Source organism: Pieris napi, chromosome 7, assembly GCF_905475465.1.
Source record: "Pieris napi chromosome 7, ilPieNapi1.2, whole genome shotgun sequence".
NCBI lineage: Eukaryota > Metazoa > Arthropoda > Insecta > Lepidoptera > Pieridae > Pieris > Pieris napi.
Genome location: NC_062240.1, coordinates 5327657 through 5354920, shown reverse-complemented (window position 1 = coordinate 5354920; position 27264 = coordinate 5327657). Strand labels below are relative to the sequence as shown.

General features: G+C 33.0%; 2 protein-coding genes across 3 annotated transcripts; both read left to right on the top strand.

Moving 5' to 3' along the window:
- Positions 1-843: 843 nt before the first annotated feature.
- On the top strand, positions 844-22733 carry LOC125051208 (endonuclease/exonuclease/phosphatase family domain-containing protein 1-like). 2 transcript variants are annotated; one of them, XM_047651413.1, is made up of 7 exons: positions 844-1114; positions 1146-1453; positions 1686-2370; positions 2744-2893; positions 6824-6990; positions 17960-18124; positions 20178-22733. In XM_047651413.1, the coding sequence occupies exons 2-7, from the start codon at positions 1159-1161 to the stop codon at positions 20408-20410; spliced, it is 1695 nt and encodes a 564-aa protein (XP_047507369.1). In that variant the 5' UTR covers positions 844-1114; positions 1146-1158; the 3' UTR covers positions 20411-22733. The 2 variants fall into 2 exon arrangements, with proteins under 2 accessions (XP_047507369.1, XP_047507368.1); XM_047651412.1 differs by having other exon boundaries at positions 844-1453.
- Positions 22734-24367: 1634 nt separating this feature from the next.
- LOC125051209 lies at positions 24368-26989 on the top strand. The gene is made up of 4 exons (XM_047651415.1): positions 24368-25048; positions 25285-25506; positions 26134-26267; positions 26596-26989. The coding sequence occupies exons 1-4, from the start codon at positions 24788-24790 to the stop codon at positions 26669-26671; spliced, it is 693 nt and encodes a 230-aa protein (XP_047507371.1). The 5' UTR covers positions 24368-24787; the 3' UTR covers positions 26672-26989.
- Positions 26990-27264: the final 275 nt, after the last annotated feature.

Genomic DNA, 27264 nt, shown 5'->3' with positions numbered 1-27264 from the left:
TGTGCTATTTTATTTTGGTAGAACTATTTTTAATTTACTATATCTTTTATTAATTAGGTTAAAACACTCGCACTGTGTTTATTTGATTTGTATTTGATCGGACTTTCCTTAGATTTGAATATATAAAGGACACACTCCGTCGACTTTTTGGGTCTAATGCAGGCCGGTTTCCTGACGATCAAGCGAATGTTAAATGCGCATTGGTGCACAGCCGGGGATCGAACCTACGACCTCAGGTATATGATTCGCACGCTGAAGCCACTAAGCAAACACTGCGTAATATTAAAACTAAATCAGTTGAATTGTATTCTTAAATACTTAAGTTTTATGCTATTAAATAAAAAATAAATGACACGAAACTAATGTACTATTTTATTTTGGGAGAACTATTTTTGATTTACTATATTTTTAGTAATTAGGTTAAAGCACCAGGTGTTTATTTGATCGGACTTTTCTTAGATTTGAATGTATAAAGTAGATTAATCTAAATATCCTGTATATTGTGTATAATAAAGTTTTTTCCTTCTTAGATAATAATAAAAATATAAATAAATAAGTATTAAAAACATAATGCCTCGCAAATTGAAACTTTAGTGATAATATTATGGTCTTCGCTTCGGTAATCTGACATACTGTAGTTGGCACTACACGGTACACGGCCGCATAAAGTGAACAATAAATATTATTTTATTGCTGTTAAGTAAATCATTTAGTATTTATCATCTGTGCATATATGGATATTATCCTTACCGTGTACTGTCGAAGTCTGAAAGAATTGTGTAGACGTCAAATTGATGTGTCAAAGCAAACCTTCAAAATTATACGAATAATGACAAATTGACAACTCACTAGTCAGTTTCCATTCGACAACGATTTGTGTTTCGCGTTTCTTACTTTCGTGTTTCTTGTCCACTTTATAATATGTATTTAATGGAATCAGATTCGTAGAGATTTGTTTGATGGATCGACGATGTAATTTATCGATACGATTTATACATTCCTTTCGTCTTGAGTTGGTTATTTTGCCAACTCAATAATACAATTGTTGTATATAGGGATCAGTGTTGAGAAGCAGTCTACAAGTGCGCGTATTTCTAATTACAATCTAATAATAGTTGCGATAAATACCTTGTGAATTTGTGTAATGTTAAGTGCTTAATGCAAGTGTTTGTTGGAGAAATGGGGCAAAGTCCAAGCTCTATAAGGAGTAAGGGCAGCCGAAAGTCCTTTCGAGGATTTGTCCGGCGCTCGAAATTAAATAAATCCAGTTTAAGTCATACATTCAACTTGCCGCCCTCAGAGGAATATCCAGAGTTGATGAATATTAATACGGCTACTGAGGAACAGCTAATGACTCTACCAGGAGTAAGTAGACAGCTGGCGCGGGAAATCGTGAGACATCGCCAGATGATCGGTCGTTTCAAGCGAGTTGATGACCTTGCTTTAGTATCAGGTAATTGTTAATATTAATCAATATGCATTTTATTTAAAAAATATTTTGTTTATAATAAAACAGGTAGTAAGGCATTTGTTGTAATAGTTTTTTTATAAGAAACTATTTATATCATACTAAGACTAATTGTAAGCTAAAAAGACTACTAGAGATTTCATTCAATTTAAGCCAATATAATTTAATGTATAATTGGTTTATGCTATTGTACCCATAATTACACTGTGTATTTTAGGTATTGGTGCAGAAAAATTAGAGTTACTAAGACCAGAAATATGTACAAATATAAAGAGACAAGTATCTAGAGCAAGCTCATGTACACATTCACTAGATAGCTTCCGATTGTCTATGGAAACTAAACTATGTTCTGTTAATTCCTCCAGTGTGTTCCAATTGCAATGTGTACCAGGCCTCAACCAAGAGCTAGCTGCAAATATAGTTGATTATAGGGATAAAAAAGGACCCTTTAAATCTCTAGATGACTTAATAAAAGTCAGAGGCATAGATATTGTGAGACTAAGTGGTGTGAAACCGCACTTAAGTTTAGATTTAAGAAAAAGTGAGAGTGAGCAACATTTGCCAAATGGTCATGTAAATGGATGGACAGATGCTTCTTTGAATGGATCATTAATAAGTAGTGAATTGAAAACACCAGTGTCACCAAGCCGAAAGAGCTTTACAATGCCTGTTAAATTTCCTTTAACACTACCAAACGGATTTGCTGCAGCACCTGTTAATGATATTTTAGACTTGTTATCAGCATACTCACATAGACCAGTGGTAAGGGAAGATTTTATGTATGAAAGAGATGGTGTAAGATGTTGTCGTCTTGCATCATGGAATATTCACCAGTTAACAATAGAAAAGGTGATAAATCCTGGAGTAAGGGAAGTCATGTGTCGGACAATATTAGAAAATAAGTAAGTAGAGCTTAGACATGTAAAAGTTACCTGTTTTGGTTGGCAAGTAAAATATAATTGTTCTGTGTATTGCCGTTAGCAATATCTATCTAGAAGGTATGAAATTTTCTCCCCGTAGGTATCTTTGTATAATCTTTTATATCAACTTCAGCTGTTTATCTTCACTTATCAATTATAATTCCAATAAATTTTTGCAATTATTCAATTAAGTGTTTATAAATATAATTTATATGAATTATGCATGTAAGGTCACTTAACATGCTAATAGGAAAAATGACAAACAGTTTTTAAGATATGTAACTGTAAAACTGTGTTATAACAATTTGATTATGACTTATTTTTTGTTGAATATTTAAATTAAACTTTTATTCAGGTTGTCCGTAATAGCTATACAAGATGTTGTAGAAACGGATGCAATAAAAATGATATGTGAAGAGTTAAATGCACCAACTATAAGGCGAGTTAGAGAGTGGAAGATAAATAGTCAAAATTGGGAATATTGCATACCACAGAGTGCTGATTGGTGAGTCATCTTCTAAAATGTATCAATATTAGGTTATAAAATATTATACAAAACATAAATTATGCAAAATATAAACACGGGGTTTTATATCCTGTGCATACAACATCCACAATGCCCCATGCATTCACTTCATAAGTCAATTTCACAAAAATAATATTTTTTTTATATTCACTTAGTTTACCATTTAAGAATTGAGGTTAGAGATACAATGCTGTGTCCATATATCTTATAGTGTATATTATGTTTGTTATGTCTATAAATTATGACTCGGTAGTTTTAGTACTTTTACATACTAAGATTAGTATTTCAGAATATAAGGTATTATAATATCAATGTTCATGTTTTTGCTTTTTTATTTTAAAATAAAAGTCTAGCGTTAGTAAATGATTAAATATATGGCACCATAATAAAATGTGTCCAGGTGCTGTGATACTAAAAATGCAATGAAAGGACTCTGTAATAGTGTTATAGTTATAATGCATTTGTATGGATGATTTTAAAAGACACATTGTCTCAGCCTAGACCTCAATACTATTAATAAAACTGATTTATTGCGTAAAGTAAATTTGCTATCAGATATATCAATGTGACATAAAATGAGTCATTTATCTTAGCAATCGCTACGTCAAAATATCAACAACACAAAATGCTTGTAATCAAATAATAAAAATTTCCTCTCGTCTCTTGAGTACATATTTCCTTATATGCATACATTTTTAATGTAACAATTATTATTTATAAGGCGCAAACATTTTCTGACATTTACCCCTGAAAGGTACTTAAGTGTTATGTTAAAGATACCGGAGGAATTCTTTAATTAATAATGCATAACTATATAAATCCTGTTTTACCAGTATTCAAACTTACTTTTATTTACTCGATTTCTTTTCATTTGCTCGTTTTATTGGCGGAAAAGATATGTCTATATCTGCGTCTCTCACTGATAGGTTAACGTTGGCCGTCATAGCTTGTATGTATTCAGGAATCGAACCTATGGGTTTCGAATTCTTATATGAAAAATAAGCAACTGTCTAGCAGCTCCAGAAGGTTTCTTCTTCGTCGTATTGTTTATGGCTAAAGGTCGCATCACTATAAGGTGTCTGCTGCTCTTCTTGTGTAGTAGTCAAAAGCTTAAATCATCGAAAACAAAAACTTGATAATAAACTAGATCATCTCGCTAAGATAGTAAGACACAGTACAGAAAAGAAACCTTTTATCAATTTTATAAATGGATTTTAATGTTAAAATGTACCCTACATTGAATTACTAAGGTAATTAAATTGAACTATTAAATAAATATACTGATGCCCGTATTATACACGTAGTTAATAAATATATGTATACATATATGACACTTTCCATGCAACCATGAAAATATTGACGAAAGTTCGTTGAGTCATTGAGGCTGTTATATGCCCCTTATATTAAAAAAAAACAGTGGCGCTACAACCGTTTAAGGTCTGGGCCTCAGATTTCTGTATGTTTCATGATCATATGTCAATCTAATAGCTAAGTAGGTGATCAGCCTCCTGTGTCTGACACACTCCGTTGACTTTTTGGGTCTAAGGCAGGCCGGTTTCCTCGCGATCAAGCGATTGCTAAATGCGCTTTGGTGCACAGCCGGGGATCCAACCTACGACCTCAGTATAAGAGTCGCACGCTGAAACCACTAGATAAACACTGCTTCATAAAAACTAAATCAGTTGAATTGTACGCTTAACTACCTAAGTTTCATTCTATTAAATCTTTCGTCTTTATCTGTCAAATTGTGTTTATTCTGTAATGATCCAGCATATATTATATAGCACGGCTTATGTATGCTTTCTTCAGTGCCAGGTCATGGTATTTTGGCTCGCAGAGGCAGTGATTTAAAATATAACAAACATTAATATAAATAAATACACCAATAAATAATTTGTAAAACCGGCTAGCACATGCTATAATCGAAAAAAAGTGTCTCTTAACACGAAATAACGCGAATTCATGTGTAGAGTAAGCAATAAGCATAATATAGAGTTTCGCATTAAAATATTTCTTGAGTTCTTATATCTTTGAATTATGTGATTGTCTATTATGAAGAAATGGAATATAATGTATTAACTGTTACATATATATAACCAATCAGCAGGCCCGACGTATCAATCGCCAAACCTGTACAAAGAGCCATTTTTAGATCACGTTACCCTTGTACAAGTAGCTATTGATGTAATACCTTGAATTTCAATTACACAAACTGCATTGTAGACAAAACATAAATTAATATGAATAAAATTACCTTGTCTTCAGAGTATTTAAAATACTCAATTATAATAATAAAGTTCATGTTTTGGACCACGAGCTTAGATTGTATACAATCACGTGAAACAGCTTGACCGATCTGGCTCAAATTTTACAGAGAATTTATGTTTTGAATCAATATTGTGAAAGTAAATAATGTTATACTAACATTCATTTTGAGCAGACTTTATTTTATTTATAGATAAACATTTTAAGAATTCACACACACACGCACAGGCAAACTTGTCATTTGATTGAATGTATTAATTATTAGTTACTATTTGCATTAGCCGCTTCACGCGAACTTTAGTATCCCATACTAATAGAATGAAGTTTTTCAAATTATAGTTTTACTTTATTACTAGCTGACCCGGCAATCGTCGTTTTGCCATGTATATTATTTCCAAGAAACATTTTAGTTCAATAAAAATAACTGTGTATCTACAATAATAAAAAATAAGGGTTGATCGTAGAGGGGTGACAATTAAGGGTTGTATGTATTTTTGTATGCTGTATCATCAAAAACAAAAAGTTTTGTATAAAAAATAAAAACATTTAGGGGGATGAAAAATAATGTTGAAATATGATGTTGTCCGATTCTCAAACTTACTGAACATGCATTAAAAAATTCACAAGAATCGGTCGAGCCGTTTCGGAGATCTATGGGAACGAACATTGTGACACGAGAATTTTATATATTAGATTTCAGTGCGAAAAGTGAAATAGAAATATAAGGTGAAATCAAATTTTTAAGTACTCTTACAAACAAGTTTTTGCGTTCAAAATGTTTTTGCCGGTTTTGTTATACGTGAGTGAAAGACGTTTGAAAGACAGAATTAATGTTATTTTTTGTTACGAAAACTGTATGATATTTGTTGTATTTTTTGTTCGTTTCACGTATTATTTATTATTGCACATTAAATTATTAATTAAAAATTTTCTTTATTATTTGCCTTTAGATTGAGTTTATGATTAGTTCGAAGACGCTTGTTCATAAATTTAAAAGTAGAAAATTAAATAAAACAACTTTATTGCAGAAATAATTTGTTTGAATCAGCGTTGATCCAAAGATTATTATACATTATATATATATACGCCAATATTTTTTGACGACTCATTGGTCTAGTGGTTAGTACCCCTGACTGCGAATCCATGGGTCCCGGGTTCGATCCCCGGCTGAGGCGAATATCGATGTGATGAGCATTTGGTGTTGTTCTTAGGTCTTGGGTGTTTAAATATGTATTTATATGTATATCTATCTATAATATGTATGTGTATCCGTTGCCTAGTACCCATAACACAAGCTTCACCAGCTTAGCATGGGACTAGGTCAATTGGTGTGAATTGTCTTAAAAAAAAAATTCATATAGATTCCCTATATGAGATACATACATAATGCATATTGCGTATAAAGGAAACTTGTAAAAGAAACTGGCAATAGTGTGTCATTCGACGTTCTTTTAATATTTTATTTGAAACATTGGTCTCAATTATAAATTTCTTGAATCTTTTTTTTCGTTCCTTTTATCCAATAATAGAGAGTAGAAGAAAAAAAACTCTAGTTATACTCTGTCAATGTATAGTTTACACAATTAAATTTATATTTTTACATTAGGTTTATGAAATTGTATTATGGTAATATATTATTTACAGTCGCTCCCTCTGCTTCATATATGAAAACAGTAATGGCAACAACAAAAGTGTGACGATAGAGGATGTTGCGACGGACCAGCTCCATCTGGTGGTGAATTGTGATGTTAAGAAGCTGGTGGAAATGCTGGATGACCTGCGAAGTGATAGATTCAACACCAGCACGCAAGGTAAATATATAAAGTGATTTTATACAGGCAAAAACTATCCGTGGGCGGTGATTTTCACTGTAAAACAACTTTGGAAAACAAATATAACACGAAAAGAGGAGAAGAGAAGATTTTAGATGAATTTTTCTTCAGTACCTGCGTAATATAGCTTTTTGTTTATAGTATTTGGGAGGATAAACCCAGCTTTTTGAGATCATATGGTTACATTCAGAGCAGTGTTGGCCTAGTGGCTTCAGCGTGCGACTCTCATCCCTGAGGTCTGTCTTAGGTTCGATCCCCGGCTGTGCACCAATGGAACTTTCTTTCTATGTGCGCATTTAACATTTGATCGAACGGCGAAGGAAAACATCGTGAGGAAACCGACATGTCTTAGACCCAAAAAGTCGACGGCGTGTGTCAGGCACTGGAGGCTGATCACCTACTTGCCTATTAGATTTGAAAATGATCATGAAACAGATTCAGAAATCTGAGTCCACGACCTCTAGCTACAAAATGTTCATAAATATATTTTTTATATGAATTTTACTAAACTTTTCTGATCATTCTACAATAATAAATGATAAATGAGTTATGCAGAGATATGGGGGCATACAGAAAATATGATAACATTTGAAGTAGGTAAAAATTTAATTTATCATAACACCATAATAGATAATTACGTACCACGAGCCCTAACGAACCGTGTCGTATAATTGTTAGTTATCACGATTAGAACTGATGTCCTTTTTGAAGGACATTCTGTAAACATCGTGTCATTTTTCGTCCTCACGGGTATTTCAATTCAATTTTATCGGCTGGAATGATGTACTTCTTCGGTTGCGCTCTTCATTTCTGAAGGTCTCATGCAACACCTGGGTGACCTGTAAGCTTTTCTTGATCGGTCCAGCGAGTAGAGGATCGGCCTCGAGGTCTAGTGCCATACGCTCTGCCAGTAACAATATTTTTTTCTAACTGTTCTGGAGAGGTAAGGCAAGCGAAATTAGAGAATTATACAAGCGAAATTAGAGAATTATCACTAAATAAATTCAAAGCCCTCGTTAATCGAAAATTAACCAATTCGACTTAGGGTCCTTCAAGAAAAGAGCGTACCTATTCTTAAAAGGCCGGCAACGCACTCGCGAGCCCTCTGGCATTGAGAGTGTCCATGGGCGGCGGTATCACTTAACATCAGGTGAGCCTCCTGCCCGTTTGCCCCCCGTTCTATAAAAATAAATCAATAAAATAATAATCAACAAAGCTTTTTATAAATTTTAGGACTACTTAAATGATCCTAATCCTTGGGATTGAATTGCTCCAGTTCAAACAATTTGTATGACAATACCTGGCGATTAAAAAGAGTGGCGGAAAGTTTCTTGCCAGTTCTTCTTACCCGCTCTACGCCCTTGACTTGCGAACTGGTAGTAAATGTAAATTTACGATTAATTTAACTTGACGATTCAAAAGTGTACTTGGTTACCCACTTGAATAAAGATATTTTGAGTTTGAGGTGTTCCTTATCCAATAGTATGTCCTAAATAAAACACGAGTTGTTTGAAACGAAACCTAAATTTTTATACATATATAATAAACGAAGCAAAAATACGGAATAATAGGTAAGCAGGTACTTCATTAATTTAATTGCTTATTACGTCTATTACTTCGAAGCACCACGTATGTATTGAATGAATATAATATTAAGACGATATAATGAGGTCGTTATTTCTCCAACAGTATAATGTTACTGTATTATAACAAACTCTTGCGGTTTCTCCTTTACTTTCAAAATCTATTGATAAAATACGTCGGACTGTAAGAAGCGTTTTTGTTAGCTTATTGTGATTTATACTAGTTCAAGATTGTCTCCATTTGAGCGAATTAAAGATAATAAAAATATATCTGGACAGGATCTTAAGATTTTTTACCCCTACTCCCTAAAACCCAACAGCCCCACCTGGCTATGGACAGGAGAGGTAGGGTAACAGTTATCCTCTATCCTTGCACCCGTAAAGAGTGTCAGCTGGGTTGTACCCATGTTTACCCTACATAAGCCTCATATAGTTATTTTTCCGAGTTAAATATTTTTCCTAAATTTTTTTTATCACAAGCGTTGAAACCATTATTATATGTAATAATGTTATGCAAAAGTAAATTGCATGTTGGCGACTCATTGGTCTAGTGGTTAGCACCCCTGACTGCGAATCCATGGGTCCCGGGTTCGATCCCCGGCTGAGACGAACATCGATGTGATGAGCATATGGTGTTGTGCTTAGGTCTTTGGTGTTTAAATATGTATTTATATCTATCTATCTATATATAATAATATGTATGTATATCCGTTGCCTAGTACCCATAACACAAGCTTCACCAGCTTAGCATGGGACTAGGTCAATTGGTGTGAATTAAAAAGAAAATGTTATGCTTTTATATGAATTTTTGTGTGACACACATTTAAAAACAACTTCATTATCAGATAAACGCGAATTAGTTAAATTATTTACATAATTTATTTGAGTGGTTTTCAGTCGTGGTCAGCGAGAGACTGCCATAATAAGTTAACACATAAATATTTAATATTAGAAATGGTGTTATTTAAATACGAAGGAGTTGTAATATTTCTTTACCAAATAGAATATAAAATGTGATAATTTTTCTCAGTGAATTAACATTAACCGGATGGACATGTCGTATTTACATTTACTACACAAAGATAAATTTGATGTAAGTGTGACTGACATTGCTTTAGAAATAGATTTACTTTGTTCATCATTTGTATTTGAATGTTATTCATGCAAACATTCATAAAAGCAGTTGTTTCTAAGCAATAGTATAAAATATATAAATAATCATAAAATCGTTTATTTGCTAAGATAGTGGTACAATTGGATCGATTAATTATAAAAATCCGCACAATCAGCCATATATAAACAGGCATGCAAATGTCATATTAATTTTTATAATTATATTAGTGTCAAACTTATGGTCTAAATACTCGCCCACGCCTAGGCACACAAGGACATATAAAGCATAATAATTAGTATGTTTTTTAAAGAAATAATAAAAAAATATATATATGCAATTTGGGTAAACTTAGGAATGATTAAGAACCTTCATTTTTCATTTATGTCTCAAATGAAATATATTTTCTTTCAATGTGTAATATTTGTGTACATTTCATTCGTTCCTTCGTTCGAACACTATTAGATTAAATTCGATTTAATGTAATGAATATAGAATATACAAATTTAACATTTATAGTTATTAGTTTCATTTGATTTTTCAAGTAGGTAATGTTACAATAACCTATAATAGAAATGGCAAATATAGGTCATTGGCCTCAGCTCTGTGATCATATATCTTTTACAAATAGGTGATCAGCCTTCTGTTGAAACACGCTGGTTTCCTCACGATGTTCATCGTACTAGCAAGTGCCTACGCCTATAGATAAAAATCCATTGCAGTCAATCTTAAGCCATTAATATAAATATTATGATATGCCGGTATAAAATTCCTATTTCGTATGTAAAATAATATTTGTTGCGCCTCTGAATTTTGTTTAGCCATAGTTTGTAAGAATGTGTTTGTATGAATGCTGGCTAGCGATTGTTTAAACGTTTTCGGTATAAATTGGGCCATCAGGAATATAATATAATACATGTTCCTTATATATTGGTTTCATTAACTTATTAAACTTTCTATTCCGGCTTTGTATAGCTGGATATTTAGAAATAACTAAAGCCTACGATACCCACGGATAATGTAGGATTTTAACGATTTTTTTGAAATTGATACATTTTTGATTTTATTTGTTAAAAACATACAAATCTTTCCTCTTTGTAATGTTAGAATACATATAAATGAATTGCGCGTTTTAACTGACATAAACGTAGTCCCATATGAAACATTCTAGCTTAGACGATGTAGCCAAAATATAGCCTAGAAATCAAAATATAATAATGAATATGTTGATTTGCAGACTCAAACAGTAACTAATTAGAAATGTAGGTAATAATGTAACTGTACTATAGGCTATTTTTATATTAATTATATAAATCCTTTGCATTACTAAAGATTCTGTATTCTTGAACATTCTAACCTTCGATACGGAGTTCGTTTAAAGTATAAAGGGCCACGTTTTAAGACCAAGTTTCGTCAGAAACGTGTTAATTCTTATGTTAACCTGTATTTTTAACATTAAAGTTTATGATAACTTCGTGTGTTGTAAAACTGAAATGTTATCGAACTATTGTGTTTTATACCGACTTTCTCACGATTGTTTATAATATTTATAATTGATAACAAATGGCCATTTTCTCATAATATCTCGATCGTTTTATTTTCGTAATAAACAAAAACATTATCAAGTGGTATAAAATTTGGGATACCGTCATTCCACGCCATTAAATTCCCATATTTCAACAAGTCACTTTTAAGTCAGTAAAAATATTAGGAATTTTGTTATCAATTTCAGTTTACATAATTATTAATAGATTTGTCAGAAGTCGAACAATGATTCGTTCGAGCATTGTTTCGCATAATTGGCTTGATTTGTGGTCCATTCAGATTTTATTACCGACTTACCGTCTACTTACTACGTACATACTGACTTACGTTCCAAATGTAGTGAAGGTCATAACTGAGGAACGTTGGTAATATTGCTTATTATTCCCGCTTTCTTTTGTTTCAAATGGTTGTATTGACTTTTCAATTGAAATATTTTATTTGTAGCATCTAGCTTTTATCGTTTAACATTGATACTTACAGTATAATGAGGAAAAGTGTTTAGGAAGAAATCTCTGCAAATACAGAATTGAGCGTTTTTAAGACAGTTTTTGTCGCGCACCACCACTTTGGAACCAGCTACATACTGAAGTATTTCCGAACCAAATCGACTTTCATCGAAAAAAGCGTACCAATTGTTAAAAGGCCGGCAACTCACTTACGAGCCTTTTGGCAGTGTGAAACTACATCCCGCTTTCTCCTTTATAAAAAAAACTTATTTTGAAAATTCTTAAGTTAGTAATCCTGCTGAAACGCGATGGATTTTATACTTATTAAAGATATCTGAGAGAGTAGAAGTTTTTCTGTGATGTTTTTGGTGGATACGTAAATTAAATAATATTAAAATCTTGTATTAGGTAAATGAGTGATGATTTTCGAATACATACATAACAAACTAAACATTGCTTATACACCTAATAATTTTCTTTAAAAAACAATACATAATCCACAAGAGCATAACATATACGTAAGATATGATATAATGCCTGTATCCGATTAGTTAGAAACGCACTGCAATGCGACTGAACGTGGATAATGCCAGTATATTTTGGTGATGAATTCTTTTTCATTATTTTTAAAATACATATTAAATGTCATTTATCTGTCATACTTTGTCTGAGTATAATTAATAATATTCTGATTCAGTTTAGTTGTTCAGCCGATAGGCAAATCAATAGGGATTAACAATTTAATTCGATTCGAAAGCATAATTAACACGTGACGTTTGTCGTGGACGTATTATGAATATAAGGTTAATTATATTTAGGCCCCAGGGAGTTTGTGACATTCATAGAAAGGTCGAAAGTTTACTTCGGTACTGTGGAATATGAAGTGTAGAACTGTGGCGTTGGGTAATGGCCTTTATGTGAAAATTATTTTGTTATTCATAATTGAAATTTTGAATATTGGTAAAGAAATAATTGTTGTTTTTTATCGTATCCGCTACAGGGTAATACAAATATTGATTGAACTGTATGGAACTTCATCTACTTATAAAAGTTTATTTTATTTATACTTCGTTACATTAAAAGAAAAACAAATAACATAAATTATAAGGGATGCAACGGGCGGCCTTATCGCTAACAAGCGATCTCTTCCAGTCAACCCTAGTAAAGAAAAAACTAAAAAAAAAGTAATATTAAAGGTGTGAACTACACACAAAGTAACAACACTTCGTTGCAGTAATTCAGAAATACAGTACAATTAAAATAATTATATGTAAAGCAGGGTACTAAGCGGCCTTATCACTTAAGAGCGATCTCTTCCAGGCAACCACTGTGTGAAAAAAAAAATAGATAAGCTGACCTTATTATTAACAAAAATTGCAAAACTACAAAATATACACAATTACTTAGACGAAAAGAATGGAACAAAAGAAAAGAATTAAAATATTCGTAGAATGGCACAATGAAAAGCACACATTGAAAAGATCAGTTAGTATAAAAGCTAGGTAATTGTATCCCAATAATTATTGTACAGTAGAGAAATCATAATACTCCTCGATTCGAAATTTATCAGAGTCCAATGAGCGAACGTTATAACTGGGTATACCTAGTAGAATCAAAAATTCATATTATTTTATGCATACTACTAATTTAGTCTCATGTTTTATAGACAAATATCAAGTCGTGTTTGCGTCATCATCATAATATGCTTTTAGCAACTCAATTTACACTTAATCAAACTTTTGACCTGAGTATTAAATTTTTGCGCTTATCAGCTTTTGAGAATCTGTGCAAGAATCTGTCTGTTCTTTTAACATATCAAAAATGTTTTTATTAATTTCCGTGTACAATTTTATGCAGCTTTGGCATCAAAGTTCTTGATCTTGCCAAATGTAATTGAATTGAGTTGTATAAAGAATGTTTCAAGAAGTTTCTCGTAGATTCGTTTTGATATTTGTGTGAGCATCGAAATTATCAATGAGAATTTTTAATTCGCTCTGCAATACGTATTGAAGAAACTTTTAATTCAAAAAGTTGAATACCGGGATCGGAGTACCAATGTAATGTATATATTACAAGCTGACGATGTTGGCAATGAAACAAAAAATGTATTTAATTTATACTTCCCATTTAGTGGATGCCAACGCTGACGTTTCATTTTTATTCTTATGAATATTAATATACAGTTCTTTGTACATAAACAATAAGTCTAATGGCTGAATGCAAACCGCGTTATAACCTTTCTTCGTTCTACTCCCCTGCCACAGGTCCAGGGACTTTTCCATCTTTTATTTGTTTTTACTAAAAAGATATATAACATATAATCATACTTATTCGCGCGTTGCGCGTCGGCCTCGGCTACATCGGCATATTATTATGCTTGCGAGACCCGTTCTTTCATTTCTGTTTGCCTCCTTTAAAAATTTAATGATTTGTCACAGAACCGTTCCAGGCACGGTCTCTGCTTTGTTAACATTTCGTTACGGTCTACTGTCATGTCCTTATGTCTTAGAAGCGATCTCATCCAGCGAATAATTACGATGCACAAAAAACTTGTACTTGAAAATTGCTTCGCATGCCCTTCATCAAATATGTATGCCTTCTTGGGATATAGTAATTTGTTGGGCTAAAAATATTTTTATAAAGAGTTGTCAAAACCCTATAAAACTTTTTTGATCAAAGGCAGTTTAAAAGAGGTTAGATTGACCTATGCATTTCAAATAATAGACAATTACAAAGATTTTTGAAAAGCCGATTGCAAGTAAAGATGTTGATCCGCCAGGCTTGTCTCAAGAGGCTACTACTGGATACTTAGACACTCTTTTGTAACCCCCTTAGAACACTGAGTTCTTTACCACCATTGTCTATAAGTGCCTCTATTGCTGAGCATTCAACTAGCATTAATGTTGATTTTCATGCAACGAGCAGGAATTCTTCAAAGGCAAAACTGTATACAGCTTGCCCAACTTTAGTGACAACATTCCTATATTACCTTATCTCTGTAAATGCCTTGCAATGTTGTATGTAATTGTCCATGATTAACAATATTTCTTACAAGAGTTGCCAATTCTTAGGTTAGGTAGTCTTCGTAGTAAAACACCTGAGATTTGGCTTGCACATGAATTGTCATCGTTCTTGAACTGACCTGCTTGCTTTCTAGGTCGACTTGGTTAGTTTTTACTGTCCGTAATTGTCGCATTTATAATTGTGACGGCCACAACCTATAAAAGGTGCAAAATGAGGTGATCCGCATATATTGACTTGCATGTTAATTATCGTTACGAATCCAGTAGTTCCGAGTTCGGCGCGGAAATACTTCAAGGCTCACACTTTTAGTTTCATTTACATTGTAGATGGCGCCGAAACTATATAAAGCTAATATCTAGGACAAAGTATGGCTGAAAAAATATGATGCTATGATATGTCGTTTAAATTGTTTTGAATTTTCTTTTGCATATAAATTGTCACTAAATCAGCGTCATACACTTTAAACCATATTGTTACGTCGTTACGTTTTAATATAGTTTGCGCCGGTCTGATTTCGATATGAACTAAATGTTCAATTTAACGGAAGACTTTTGATATTAACACCAGCCTATTGCTCAATTAAAAAAAAAAACATTAATTTTAAAAGCTAATTAGAAAAAAATTTTAGACTGTATATCAATCCATATAAATTCTTTCTTTTAATAGGATTATTGGTTTACTAATTTATTTACGATCATAAATCTACAGCCTTTCTTATTACAGCTTACATTTAGATTTGGGTTTTTACTTTGTAAAATTAAGTACATACCAAAAGGCTTAGTTGAATTTTTTGCCCCCGCAGGTACAGTCTTTGAAAGTTCGTTTCGTCATGGAAAAATGTCTTAACTTAATATTGCTAGTATACTTAAGTCTATTGTATTTGACAACAGACTTAGTTATACTAGCAAACTGTTGTCTTAATACACCACACTTTATTTATAACGAGTGTGACACTTGTGTAGATGAGAGGGTAGGTGGGGGAGGGTAGTGTGACGCGTTCTTATACGGTGCGTTTAAACAGAAAAATCGGTTCACTAGTTAAGGTGCATTAAATTTGCATTTTATTATCTACTTTAAGGCAAAAGCCGAGAAATAACATGGCGATTATCTCTATAAATACACTTGTAATTTTTTATTTCATAACAACTTTTGTCAGTAAACAACATTCATATTTGTTGGGAAATTGCTACTTTTATGACTGCGATAAGCATTTTTTCCGATAGCGTGAACATGCGTACAACACGTGAGTTTTTACATTTGCTACTTAGTAACAGTGAAATTCTTATTTCATTGTATTTAAATAAAAGGATTATGTGTCACAGACTAAATTATTGTATTATTTATAATTTGGATTGTAACCAGCCGTGCCCTACAAATTGTTTTCAGTCTAGTCCAATTTAACCCTAAGAAAACACAAGTTGGTGAGGTTTCCTTTAAAAACACCTTTTGTCTATAAATCCTTAGCCAGCATCGGAATACTGGGCCGACATATCGAATGACGTTACGCGGTAATTTGGCAATAAAGGTTAAATTAGTCTCCAAGAAGTTGATTTGCAAGGCGAGACGGTACTTCACACCGAACCACCACTTGCAACTCTATAAAGCGGAATTTCTGCCCCACATGGAGTACTGTTTTTACCTCTGGATGGGAGCTCCCCGGAAAGTTACTAAGTGTAACTTTCCGAGCGGCTTGATCCCTTGGCGTTGCGTAGAGTTGTGAGGTTTCTCTGCATCTTCTACCGCATTTACCATGGAGAGTGTTTAGAGGAGTTCGGATTAATATGCAGCTGAGTTTCATCATCGGTCATCGAGGCAGAATACCAAATTCCACCCGTATCACCTCGACGTCCGTCGTTCTACAACTGAGCGTTTTAAGTTTTTCCCGTGCCAGATGACCACTGAAGTATTTCTGAACCGATGCATAATTATCGCACAAAAAATCTAAATTTAAATATACATGTTATATTATGTTTATTTATATATTGTTTAAATAAACACCTGATGATGACGTATAATTCGTAAAAATATTTCAAGCATAATTGTACCATAAACCTTCTTAATATGAGGTTATATCAATATTAAGAACAATTTCCGTCTCAACATGTGTTTTTCATAATTGATTCACTTTATATCTGTATCAGTATTGCAATTTCCATTGTCATTGTTCTAAATTGACCTTTGTACGGATTGTATGCTCGGCCATAGGTCAAGTGCTCGCTAATGGGACTACGACATATCCACACATTGATATTGCGCTAACATATTTGTCTGGAAGGGGGAATATATTTATCGCGTTATACGCTATACGCAAAAAAAGTGAGGGCGCCCACCAGAGATCTGGGAAGATGAAATAAAAGAGATAACGGGGTAAAATATATTAGATGGAAAATAGTGTCGAAGATGAGAGACAAATGAGAGATTTTGGAGGCCTCCGTGGGAGGTCGTGTACTAATATTAAATGTAACATAATGTAATCCTTATTATAGTTTCCGAATATAGGCTATTTTTAATAATTTAATACGCCATAACCGTTAAAAAGTAGAAATATATATTTCCTTAGCGTTATATTCTGAATCTCTCATATGACATCGCATGGTCATTAGTCATTAAAGACCGTCGCAAAAATCGAAGATGTTTTGTACCTAGACAAAAACTATATTATACTCTGATTTTTAATTATAAGTACTATACTAGAACAAATTATACTACTCTACAAAATATTTTTATTTTGTACCAAAATTTATTAATTAAATTAATTGGCAATTTTAGATGTAAAGAAATGTTCCGGGCATTATGATACACACACTATTTACTCATATGTAATACCACAAGAGCTTCAAAATTATCGGGTATTTCCCGATAGGTTCGTTGCAAACAATTAATATAGTTGTCATGACGACTGTCGTCGTCATGACGACTCTATTTGTTTGCAACGAACCTTGAGGGAAATACCAGATAATTTTGAAGCTCGAGTGGTATTCGGTGGATTATTTTTCCGACCCAAATGTCGGCCAATAGAATTGCACCATGAGACGAAATGTACAGTGACAAATAAGAATTTCATAATGAATAAAACAACTACTTAATACTTTTCTTGAAGCAACGACCAGAGAAAATTTTCACAAAAAATTTTCAGTATAATACCATGTAGGTTGTACCACGTGACGTCGAATGGTGCAATTCTATTGGCCGACATTAGGGTCGGAAAAATAATCAATCATATTTTTACTGAATTCCAGCGTTCCTTATATGCGGCCGGCCTATAATTTTGGTGAACGTGCACTGCAAGGAGACGCTGGACGAAGAAGACTGCAGAAGGTTAATGGAAGTTGTTGATGCGGCATCCGCCATTAAGCTACAACTAGCGCTCATGGGCGAGTTTCTTACTTGGGGAAATGTGCAATGTGAGTGTTATTTTTTATATAAATCCTTTTGGATCAAAAAACGACAGTGAAATTCGGCCGATAACAATAACTAATGAGATGTAGGCGATGGTAATGCTGACTCGTTGTAATATGATAATGTAACAGAATTTTAAATTCATAATGTAAACAAAATTTCCAATATTACCGTGGTAATCATTTAATTACTGTCAAATGAAACAACGTTTAATAGTAATGAATTGAATTAGTATTTGTTTGTAAGATGTTCCTTATTTAGTGCGGTCACACTGAGAATCAGTAAAATTGTTCAAAACATAATTATAAAAAGAAATTAAGTTCCCTATAATTCACGTGTATGGAAAAAATTTCGGTAGGTAAAAAAAATAAGTTTTTCGCCATTTTCAGCAAAACTGTAAGTTTTATTAAAAACTATCCCAGACAATTGTTGTTCGAGCAGTGTTGGCCAAGTGGCTTCAGCGTGCGACTCTCATCCCTGAGGTCGTAGGTTCGATCCCCGGCTGTGCACTTGGACTTTCTTTCTATTTGCGGATTTAACATTCGCTCGAACGGTGAAGGAAAACATAGTGGGGAAACCGGCTTGCCTTAGACCCAAAAAGTCGACGGCGTGTGTCCGGCACAGAAGGCTGATCACCTACTTGCCTAGTTAACAAATGATCATGAAACAGATACAGAAATTTGAGGCCCAGACCTAAAAAGGTTGTAGTGCCACTAATTTTTTTATCCCATCTATAAAAAATGTATCAATACTTATTTCCCTACGAGCCACCGTTTCTGAGATATTTTATAGTATGCATACTATGAATACAATTTGTAAAAAATTAGAAGATATCGCTAATGTTAGGATGGATACGACCGAGCAGCAAGTTGATGAAAGTGATTTATGAGTACAAAAAGATGCTAAAGACAAGACTGAATTACCTATCTCTTTCAATTCTTTTAACCATATAAACCTTTGCAGTAGACCTAGATAAAAGGCCACAGGGCCCTTTGCTAGCTAACCTTTTGACCTACCTTACCTAAACCTCTTTATCCTAACAGAATTAACTTGGGCATTACAAATGCGACAAGAGAAACATATTATACCTACATCCAAAACATTGTTCCTCAAAATTACGCTTGGTCAGTCTCGCTTATTTTTCTTAAGAACGAATGAAAATTTTAGACTTCACTGAAAAAAGAATGAAACTTTTTCACTGAAAGAAAGAAATCGCTACATAATTATTGAGTTTTTATCGTTTTGCATAATTATGGAATGGTTATTATTGTGTTCTTTACCATCATATATACATAGGATATAGTGATAAGTGAGATGCTTTGTTCGAATCACTTACGTAATGCGGACATGTACGGTGATTTCTGATAACGCTTGACCTTAAACTGTGGACTTTATAATTATTTAATTCATATTACTTTTTTATCAGTACTGAACACAAATTCCATCGGTGTTCTCTTATACTGTACTTCAAATCGACACGATGGCTTTAAAAAAATTAATAAAGTTACACATAGTTTAATGTCCTAAAAATTTGATTTTATTTTCCCTAAATTAAGAGATTGTAAACCACGCCTTATCATGCCTTGTTTGATTTTTTTGTAATTTATTCTTGTAGATTATTTTGTTTTTTAAGTATTTTAATACGTAAAAACCACACCGCTTCGGTGGACGGAGAAATAATGACCAATTTCTGTTCCACCATCGCTTCTGTATTCTTCTTTAAATAAATAAAATATTAAGACTAAACGCTTAAATTACAAATGTTAGACACATGTAAAGAAATTACCTAAATAAGCCCTTGAAATTTATTAACCTCTTTATCAAGAGATTGGCCGATTATAGCTATATCTGTAATTAAATAATTATCCGATACTGCAACATATTAAATCTGATAATGGCACTTGGAATTATTATATTATTATAGTAGTATTAGTATAAATCTTACTAGATTTTTTACAAGTAATTGAAAACCGCAAATCGATCAAGTCATTGTCAACTATCGCCACGTAGCAATTGATTTTTATTTGCATTAATAAAATTACATTTGCTCTATTACAGCGTTACAAAACTGCGAATCATTGCTGAACGAAGAAGCAAAGACCACAGTGGATGCAAATACGATGGGTAAAAGCTCTATTCTATGCCCGGGGAACATAGAAAGCAATTTTAATGGCCATTCGGGGACCATTAAATCTGGCCTGTGCCATCTGGCAATACCGCGCGGCTGGTCCTGGGGCGGCCCAGCGTCGCCATATTGCCCTATTTGGACCGAGATCAAAGTACCCGATTGACAAAAAATAAAAATTGCCGATGGTAGTAATTTATCTGTGGTCTACGCGGTGACGACAGCGCTCCTTCTTATAATACATTGTCTATACTTTGTTTTTCATATTTTTAATCCGCCATTTTGAAGTGACTTCGCGCCATTTTGGCTTTAGGCTAATATATCACGCGATTGTCAAACTTACTAGTGTAATTTTAATTTATTTATTGAAATGTAGATAATTTTATTGTTCTGATTGTATATATTCTAATCATGTTATTTTAAATGAATTAAGTCTCGCGTCCCAAAGGTAAATATTTTTTTAATATACATAATTTAAATTCCAATGAATTCCGTTTATTTTGCAAAAGATTTTGCAAAAGATTAGAAGCAAAATGCTTAAAGTTGTAATAGTTTGAAATGTATATTTTTAAGGTTTTTGGTCAAAATAGATTTTAAAACCATTTATGAAGTGAAATTTTTGTTACACGTCTTAAGAATGTCATATTTTTTAAATCTAATAGAATTCTAAATCCTTTTTATTGAAATCTTCCATAGTTTTTGTAAAAATTTGAGTAAAATGGGTAACATTGTACCTGAGAGATTTCCTTCTAGAATAGAAAATTTCAAATATATTTCATTATCAAAGTAGTATAGATAGGCAAGTATGAATAAAATCTAAAATTAAAAGTGCTCTATGAATTTAAACTACCTATAAAATAATTGCAATTAAGCCAATTGTAAAAAATATTTTGAGACTACACGCCAAAAATAAATGTCAAAAATGGGGATTTAGTCAATATATCCAATATTATAGGTCTTGATTATCTACTGGTGATATGGTATTATCATACTAATAGCAAGTTAAATGTTTGTTTGTTTGAACGTACTGATATCAGGAACGAATGATACAAATAGAATACAATGGTCTATGGAATGAATGCAGGGGAAAACTGCGGGGCACAGCTATTTAATAATAATAGACTACATTATAGCGAAATATGACCCACTCTTATTAAACAATGAATAATGACTCAAAAGTTTTGCTTAAAAAAATTATGTCGCTTTTTTTATAAATTGGCACAGACTATCTAATGCGTTTTGCGGGTTCGATTTTCAAATTTAATTCAATTTGATCACTTATTTATTTTCTTGCTGCTAGAAATGAGTTATTTGTCCTCTATATTTCATTATAAGTGAAGTAAACTTGTTTCAATCCGCTCAGATCCACGCCTGAGATAATCTATTGCATAATAATCCGATAAGTGATAAAACAACCACGACATACGCAACGTGACTCCAATATAAAATCTAAAATGGTGCTAATCACTTAGTAAAATAGTTCTACAAATATCTATGTGAATATTGCTAACGATAACTATTTTGTTTTTAAATATTAACCTTGAATGATGAAAAGACGTTTTGTAGGGAATAAAACCTTCCATGATTGAGTTAGAATCACATTTTAAATAGCAGCAATAAAATATTCAGCTAGCTCGTAAACCAATGTGTGCACATCTAATTTCTAAAAGGTTTTCGATATAAACGGTAATTTTCGTTTATCATTAGTACATATTATCAGTATTATCGTGACCGTAACAAAGGTTAACACTAACGAACGAAACATTTGCGTTAAAAATTTGTATGAAAATAGTTTGTGATAAGAGGCGCTGTAAAATATTTCATTCTAATATTTGACAGTTACGTACAGGTTGTCAAAAACTTGGCGTTCTAGCTCTATGCTCTACGCGCTGCCATTTTATTTTCTTGAAAGTAAAACTAATGAGTATTTTATGTAACAATTTTTTGTGGTATTGGTGAATGACCAAAGACATACTTTTTGTAAGTGTATGTTGGTGGTAAAGACGTCGCGTGTCATATTTTACGTCGGTTAAAAACTCATGGTGTTGCCACAGCTTATTAAGTAATGAAATTTACAGCAAATTAAAAAAAATTTAATCTATCGAACACACAGTCATGAAAATGCACCACTAGCTGACTCTACCCAATATACTGAAATATATAGACTGTTTAAAATCTCTAATTGGCTTGGATACCTATTTAAAAGTATTTACATCAAGCAATTGTTTTGTTACTCTCTTACGTTGTGAGCATTAAAACTAGTTTTGAGACTCTCTTTTAATAAAATACCCCTTCCAACCACGTAGTAGACAAAGAAAAATTGAGTAGTTTTTTATTATAGTTCGAATTGTGATATTACGAGATATAATATAATAAAAACCTGTCTTTCGTTTAAAAGTACTTCTTGAATACCTCTTCGACCCTAAATTAAACTTACGGATTACGGAACGTTGGCACATGTTACTATATAAAAATGTGTAGCTTGCAAATTAAAACTATTTTATTGTTATTTGTATATTTTAACGTAAAATTGTAAATACCGTTAGATTGTAATCTATCTCGTGAGATTATAAACTGTCGAAAGATTGTGAACTCAACGTACTGCTTACAATTTAACGTATTATTATTCGGTAGATTATAATCTATCGAAGTGAAATCGTCAAATTGTGAAACGGTACGCACCTCGCGCGCTGATTGGTTGAACGGAATATGCCATGGTGGCGACCATATTTGTTTGTTAATTCGTTTGTTGTCGAATGTAAACAAACGGTGTTTTGGTGAATGTAAATTGATGTCGTCTTGTTACAATCTAACGGTTTTTACAATTTTACGTTGACATATATATTAAAAAACTGATACTCGCGCGATGATTCAAAAAATACCAATACAATTTCTATATTTAAAATAGTATTTGCTATATGCAAAAATATTCTACGTTTTCCTGTTAAATGTGATACTCCAGATTGTGAGAAAACTGGCAAAGCACGTCTTTGTTTTGTATAAAAAATTATAAATTAACATTTTAATGATTAAAATCTAGATTTGTTTTTTAGACATTGCCAATACGTCGTGTGTCGAATGTAATCCGTCAGTTTAATGTAGTTTTAATGTTATTTCTTGCTCAACTTATCCTAAATCAGTCGCAGAGTGTATAAGCTATTTTTAATCGTTATTTAAAGAGAATACAATGTGATATCACATACAAAGTGTAACATTACTTAATATTTTTGTATTATGTACATAGATGTTGATCTCGTAAATAATTAAAACTTATAGCTATTTATTTAGCGTGACACTAGCAATTTTTTAATATTGACTTTTAAGACTGGTTTCAAGGAATTTTTTTTATTTCTTCGAAGTCTGAGGAAACGGAAAATTCGTCGTGAATATTTTTGGTTGAACTCTATGGTCCTTCCTCCAATACTTCGAAGACTGCAATTATGTACTAGCCTTTAATTATTATTTACCGACAATAAACAACATTTTATTATTTGCTTTGTGAAAAAGTATTTATTGTATGTGTCGCAAATTACCTATGTTTTGTGATATTTAGTTTATATTTAAATGTTATTTTATTTTACGGCTTTGGTGTAATTTATTTGGTGAAAATATAAATCCAATATATATTTTCGTTTTATTTTAAAAATTAATTTCCATATTTGTAAATGTCTTGGCGGTTACTGGTATATATTTGAACAAAGAGACACAACACAAACTATCTCATGTTAGCAGTTATATGCCTCATATATAGTTAGAAATTGAATAAATTATTAATACACTGAGGCACTTGTTGCTTGTTATTTGCACATACTCTCGAGAGAACTGAGCTTGGCCCGTTCGGGTCATATGCCCCCTGTGTAAATATTCGCGCCCTGCTCATACAGAGGGGGCCTATAGCCCTTGGTGGGGCTGCAGCGCTCGTGGAGACATGGGCTCTATTCGCTAAATTTTTGTTTATGGTATAATATACCATAGCGGGGTATGACGTCATCGCAGTTGTCAACCACAGATTGTTGCTACAGGTTTGTATGTATAATATTGTAGAAATTACTTAAATACTGTTTTTAAAATATGAATTAATATAATAATTTATTGCCATAAACAGAATACCTAACAAACATGTATCCATGGCTTCTGATGTAGTTATATCTATTTCTAGTGTAAAACATTGGATGAAAAATCGGAAATGCAGTTAAGGTTAAATCGACGCGTAACATGTCTTAATACTGCGAGCGCGTGGGGGGAATTATGAACTTAACGTCATTTCTGTTCACGTCTGAAATACGATTGAAACTAACTAAATACAAAATAACATTAAGACCATACAGGAAAGTACGTTGATAATTTTCTTACATTTGAATAACTTGTTGTGTGAACCTCTTTCATTGAACTAAGCATTAATGTGCCTAGACAGTCTAGATCTATAAACTGTCATTACTAAAAGTTTGACATATATGTAAATAATGTTAATCAGTTGAATCCACTTCCAACTGATCTCTGAAGATTTTGTTTTTGTACCAATTGTTTTTATATTGCTCCAAAGATGCCCGATGTAAGAAAGAGGATAAATTCCTTACTTTACGATGAAGGAACTACTTACCGAACAGATTACCAAATCATTCCCTTTAGAGAATATCCTAAAACGGTTTACCAGCCAAAAAAAAGCCGTTATGTGAGGGGCAAACCAGCGTACAGAAATGTGCATACGTTGTCCGAATGGAAGGGGCCTATGCCACCCTTTAACGCACTTCTAAAGCCCAAAGACATTTTGCAAACTAGACCTAGTGTGGTCCAACAGCCTTATGTAAGTATGCCAATAAAAATTGTTTAATAGATTCGTCCTATATTTCTATATATACTATAAATTTTCCTCTAAATAGACAAATAGGTAATCTACTTAATTTTTAAGTAAGCAATTCGCACTAAGAGCTAGTCTTGATTTTTTTATAAACTTAGTTCGTGGCTGAGCCAAGATCATTTTCAGAAGCTTAGATATATTTTAACTCTTAAGTTTCAAAGGAGTGTACAATAATTTTTCAGGAAAACCCAATCGATACTGACAGAGAGATGGCCCAAAAAATTCGTCCACGGCTGGTGATGACACCAGCTGTCAGTATGGATGACATTGCTGATTCGCGAGCACGTGATATACTCTGTACGGACATGTATACGAGCGATATGTCGCGCGCAACAAAGGAGGCAGTCGCTCCGTACACTAATGTACGAGCACCTTTTCCCGGACTGCCTGCGCCTGCTAATCCTGTATGAATTTTTATAAACTTTCGTTATTTTCGGTAGAACGATATCTGAGTATGCTTCAAATAATATTAGTCTTTACTGTAAAGGTTAGGGTTAGGTTACGGTTGATGAGCATTTAAGGTCTCCCTGTATCAGATAGATATGTCCTTTTGTTTAATGAAGCGCATGAAACAAAAAGGTCTGGAGGTCCGTTATAGCTTTATTTCCGTACATAATTATGTATGTAACATACATGTGGTCAGGGCTAAATTGCAGTGGCGAAACAATGGGGTGACAGGGCTGGCAAAATGCCACGGGCCCACGACCCAAGAGGGCCCCTGCCCAAGAGATATTATGTTCTATGGATGAGTATGAACTCTCCAATACGCATTGCTCTAGCGTAAGGACTACAGACCATTCCCTCTCGCCTAAGAGAGGTGGCCTATGGCCATAGGTGGGACATACATATACAACGTGTTATTAAGTACGCTGAAAATCTCGAAGTTTATTAAAATTAAACTGAGTACAACGTAACGATTTTTACTGATAGGGCCCCATCAAAAGAATTTGCCACGGGCTCCAAATGGTGTAGTTACGCCACTGCTAAATTGATTGATCGGCTGAAAGTGTATTAACGTTTGTTTTGCGTAGATTGTGTTGCCGAAACTTCAGTCGCCTTTAGTATCACCGGAGTGGCGAATGGAGAGCGTTGCGTGGGATGGACGACAACTTAGGGCCTATTGTGACGTCACTAGAGATTTCTGGCTGTCACATGCTTTGCCTAGGTAATTTAATTTTGTTCCAAACTAGTATCGCAAAACCTTCACTTACGATGTTAAGATAATTTGACAAGACAATACAAATCAAGGCAGACGAAGTTACGGGCATTAGTCGTAATCAGATTCGTCGTAAATTATCAGTAATGGTAGATTAAGTAGTTTTAATTATACCGAGAAGAACGATGTAATGTAAGGTAAGATCCGATTCCATTCCTAGTGTCTAAGTAAACATTGACATAATTACTCTACTTTGAGAACTACATTATATAAGTTTGGGCCAAAAGGTTTACAAAATTTCATATATCTAACACAAAATTTATTAAATTTCTTTCAGGTGTCGAGCTTGTGACGAAACTAAAATAGTTAAAGATCATAGAGACAACTTACGAAAAATGAAACGAGATAGGTGAAGCTTGAAGAACAATCTAAAGCCCTGCTCCAATATTCAATCCACAGAAACTCTGCATGTTGTAATTTCTTTAAGTTTTTAGTTATATTTATATTTTTTAGTTTGTTCTTTATTCTCATAAATTAAATAAGCTTGTAACTGAATTTTATTTCGTAATGAAAATAATCAATACCTTAAACATGTTGCAATTACTGCAACATCTGAAAATATTAAGAGATAACATAAGAACTATGCCGTAGTTATTAAATCTCTCCTAGCAATCTTAAGGTTAACTCTGATGTTCTATCTGATTTGACATCGATCACAAAATCCTACTCTTTAAAGAAATTTAACGTAAAATAATACTGAAATCTGTGTCAGAACAAATGTTTTTCTTCTGTCTGGTGATATGATATTTAACGCTTTAATTAATTTCGATTTTGAACCACGCGCTTTCTTCAAAGTTCAAGAGTGAAATAAGGGTTCGTTTTAATCGACTTCGTTTTATTCAGGATTTGAAACTGTTTCATGTCTCTACTACAGTAGAGCTTCTTAATAAATTGGGCTACTAGGTTACTGGTTAGGGTAAGATTCAGAGTCAAGAATTAGAGGAAG

Coding starts and splice junctions, on each gene's coding strand:
- LOC125051209 (XM_047651415.1), top strand. CDS start 24,788: ATGCCCGATGTAAGAAAGAGGATAAATTCCTTACTTTACGATGAAGGA. Junction 25,049..25,284: donor GTGTGGTCCAACAGCCTTAT/GTAAGTATGCCA, acceptor ATAATTTTTCAG/GAAAACCCAATCGATACTGA. Junction 26,268..26,595: donor CTGTCACATGCTTTGCCTAG/GTAATTTAATTT, acceptor AATTTCTTTCAG/GTGTCGAGCTTGTGACGAAA.
- LOC125051208 (XM_047651413.1), top strand. CDS start 1,159: ATGCAAGTGTTTGTTGGAGAAATGGGGCAAAGTCCAAGCTCTATAAGG. Junction 2,371..2,743: donor CGGACAATATTAGAAAATAA/GTAAGTAGAGCT, acceptor ACTTTTATTCAG/GTTGTCCGTAATAGCTATAC. Junction 6,991..17,959: donor ATTCAACACCAGCACGCAAG/GTAAATATATAA, acceptor ACTGAATTCCAG/CGTTCCTTATATGCGGCCGG.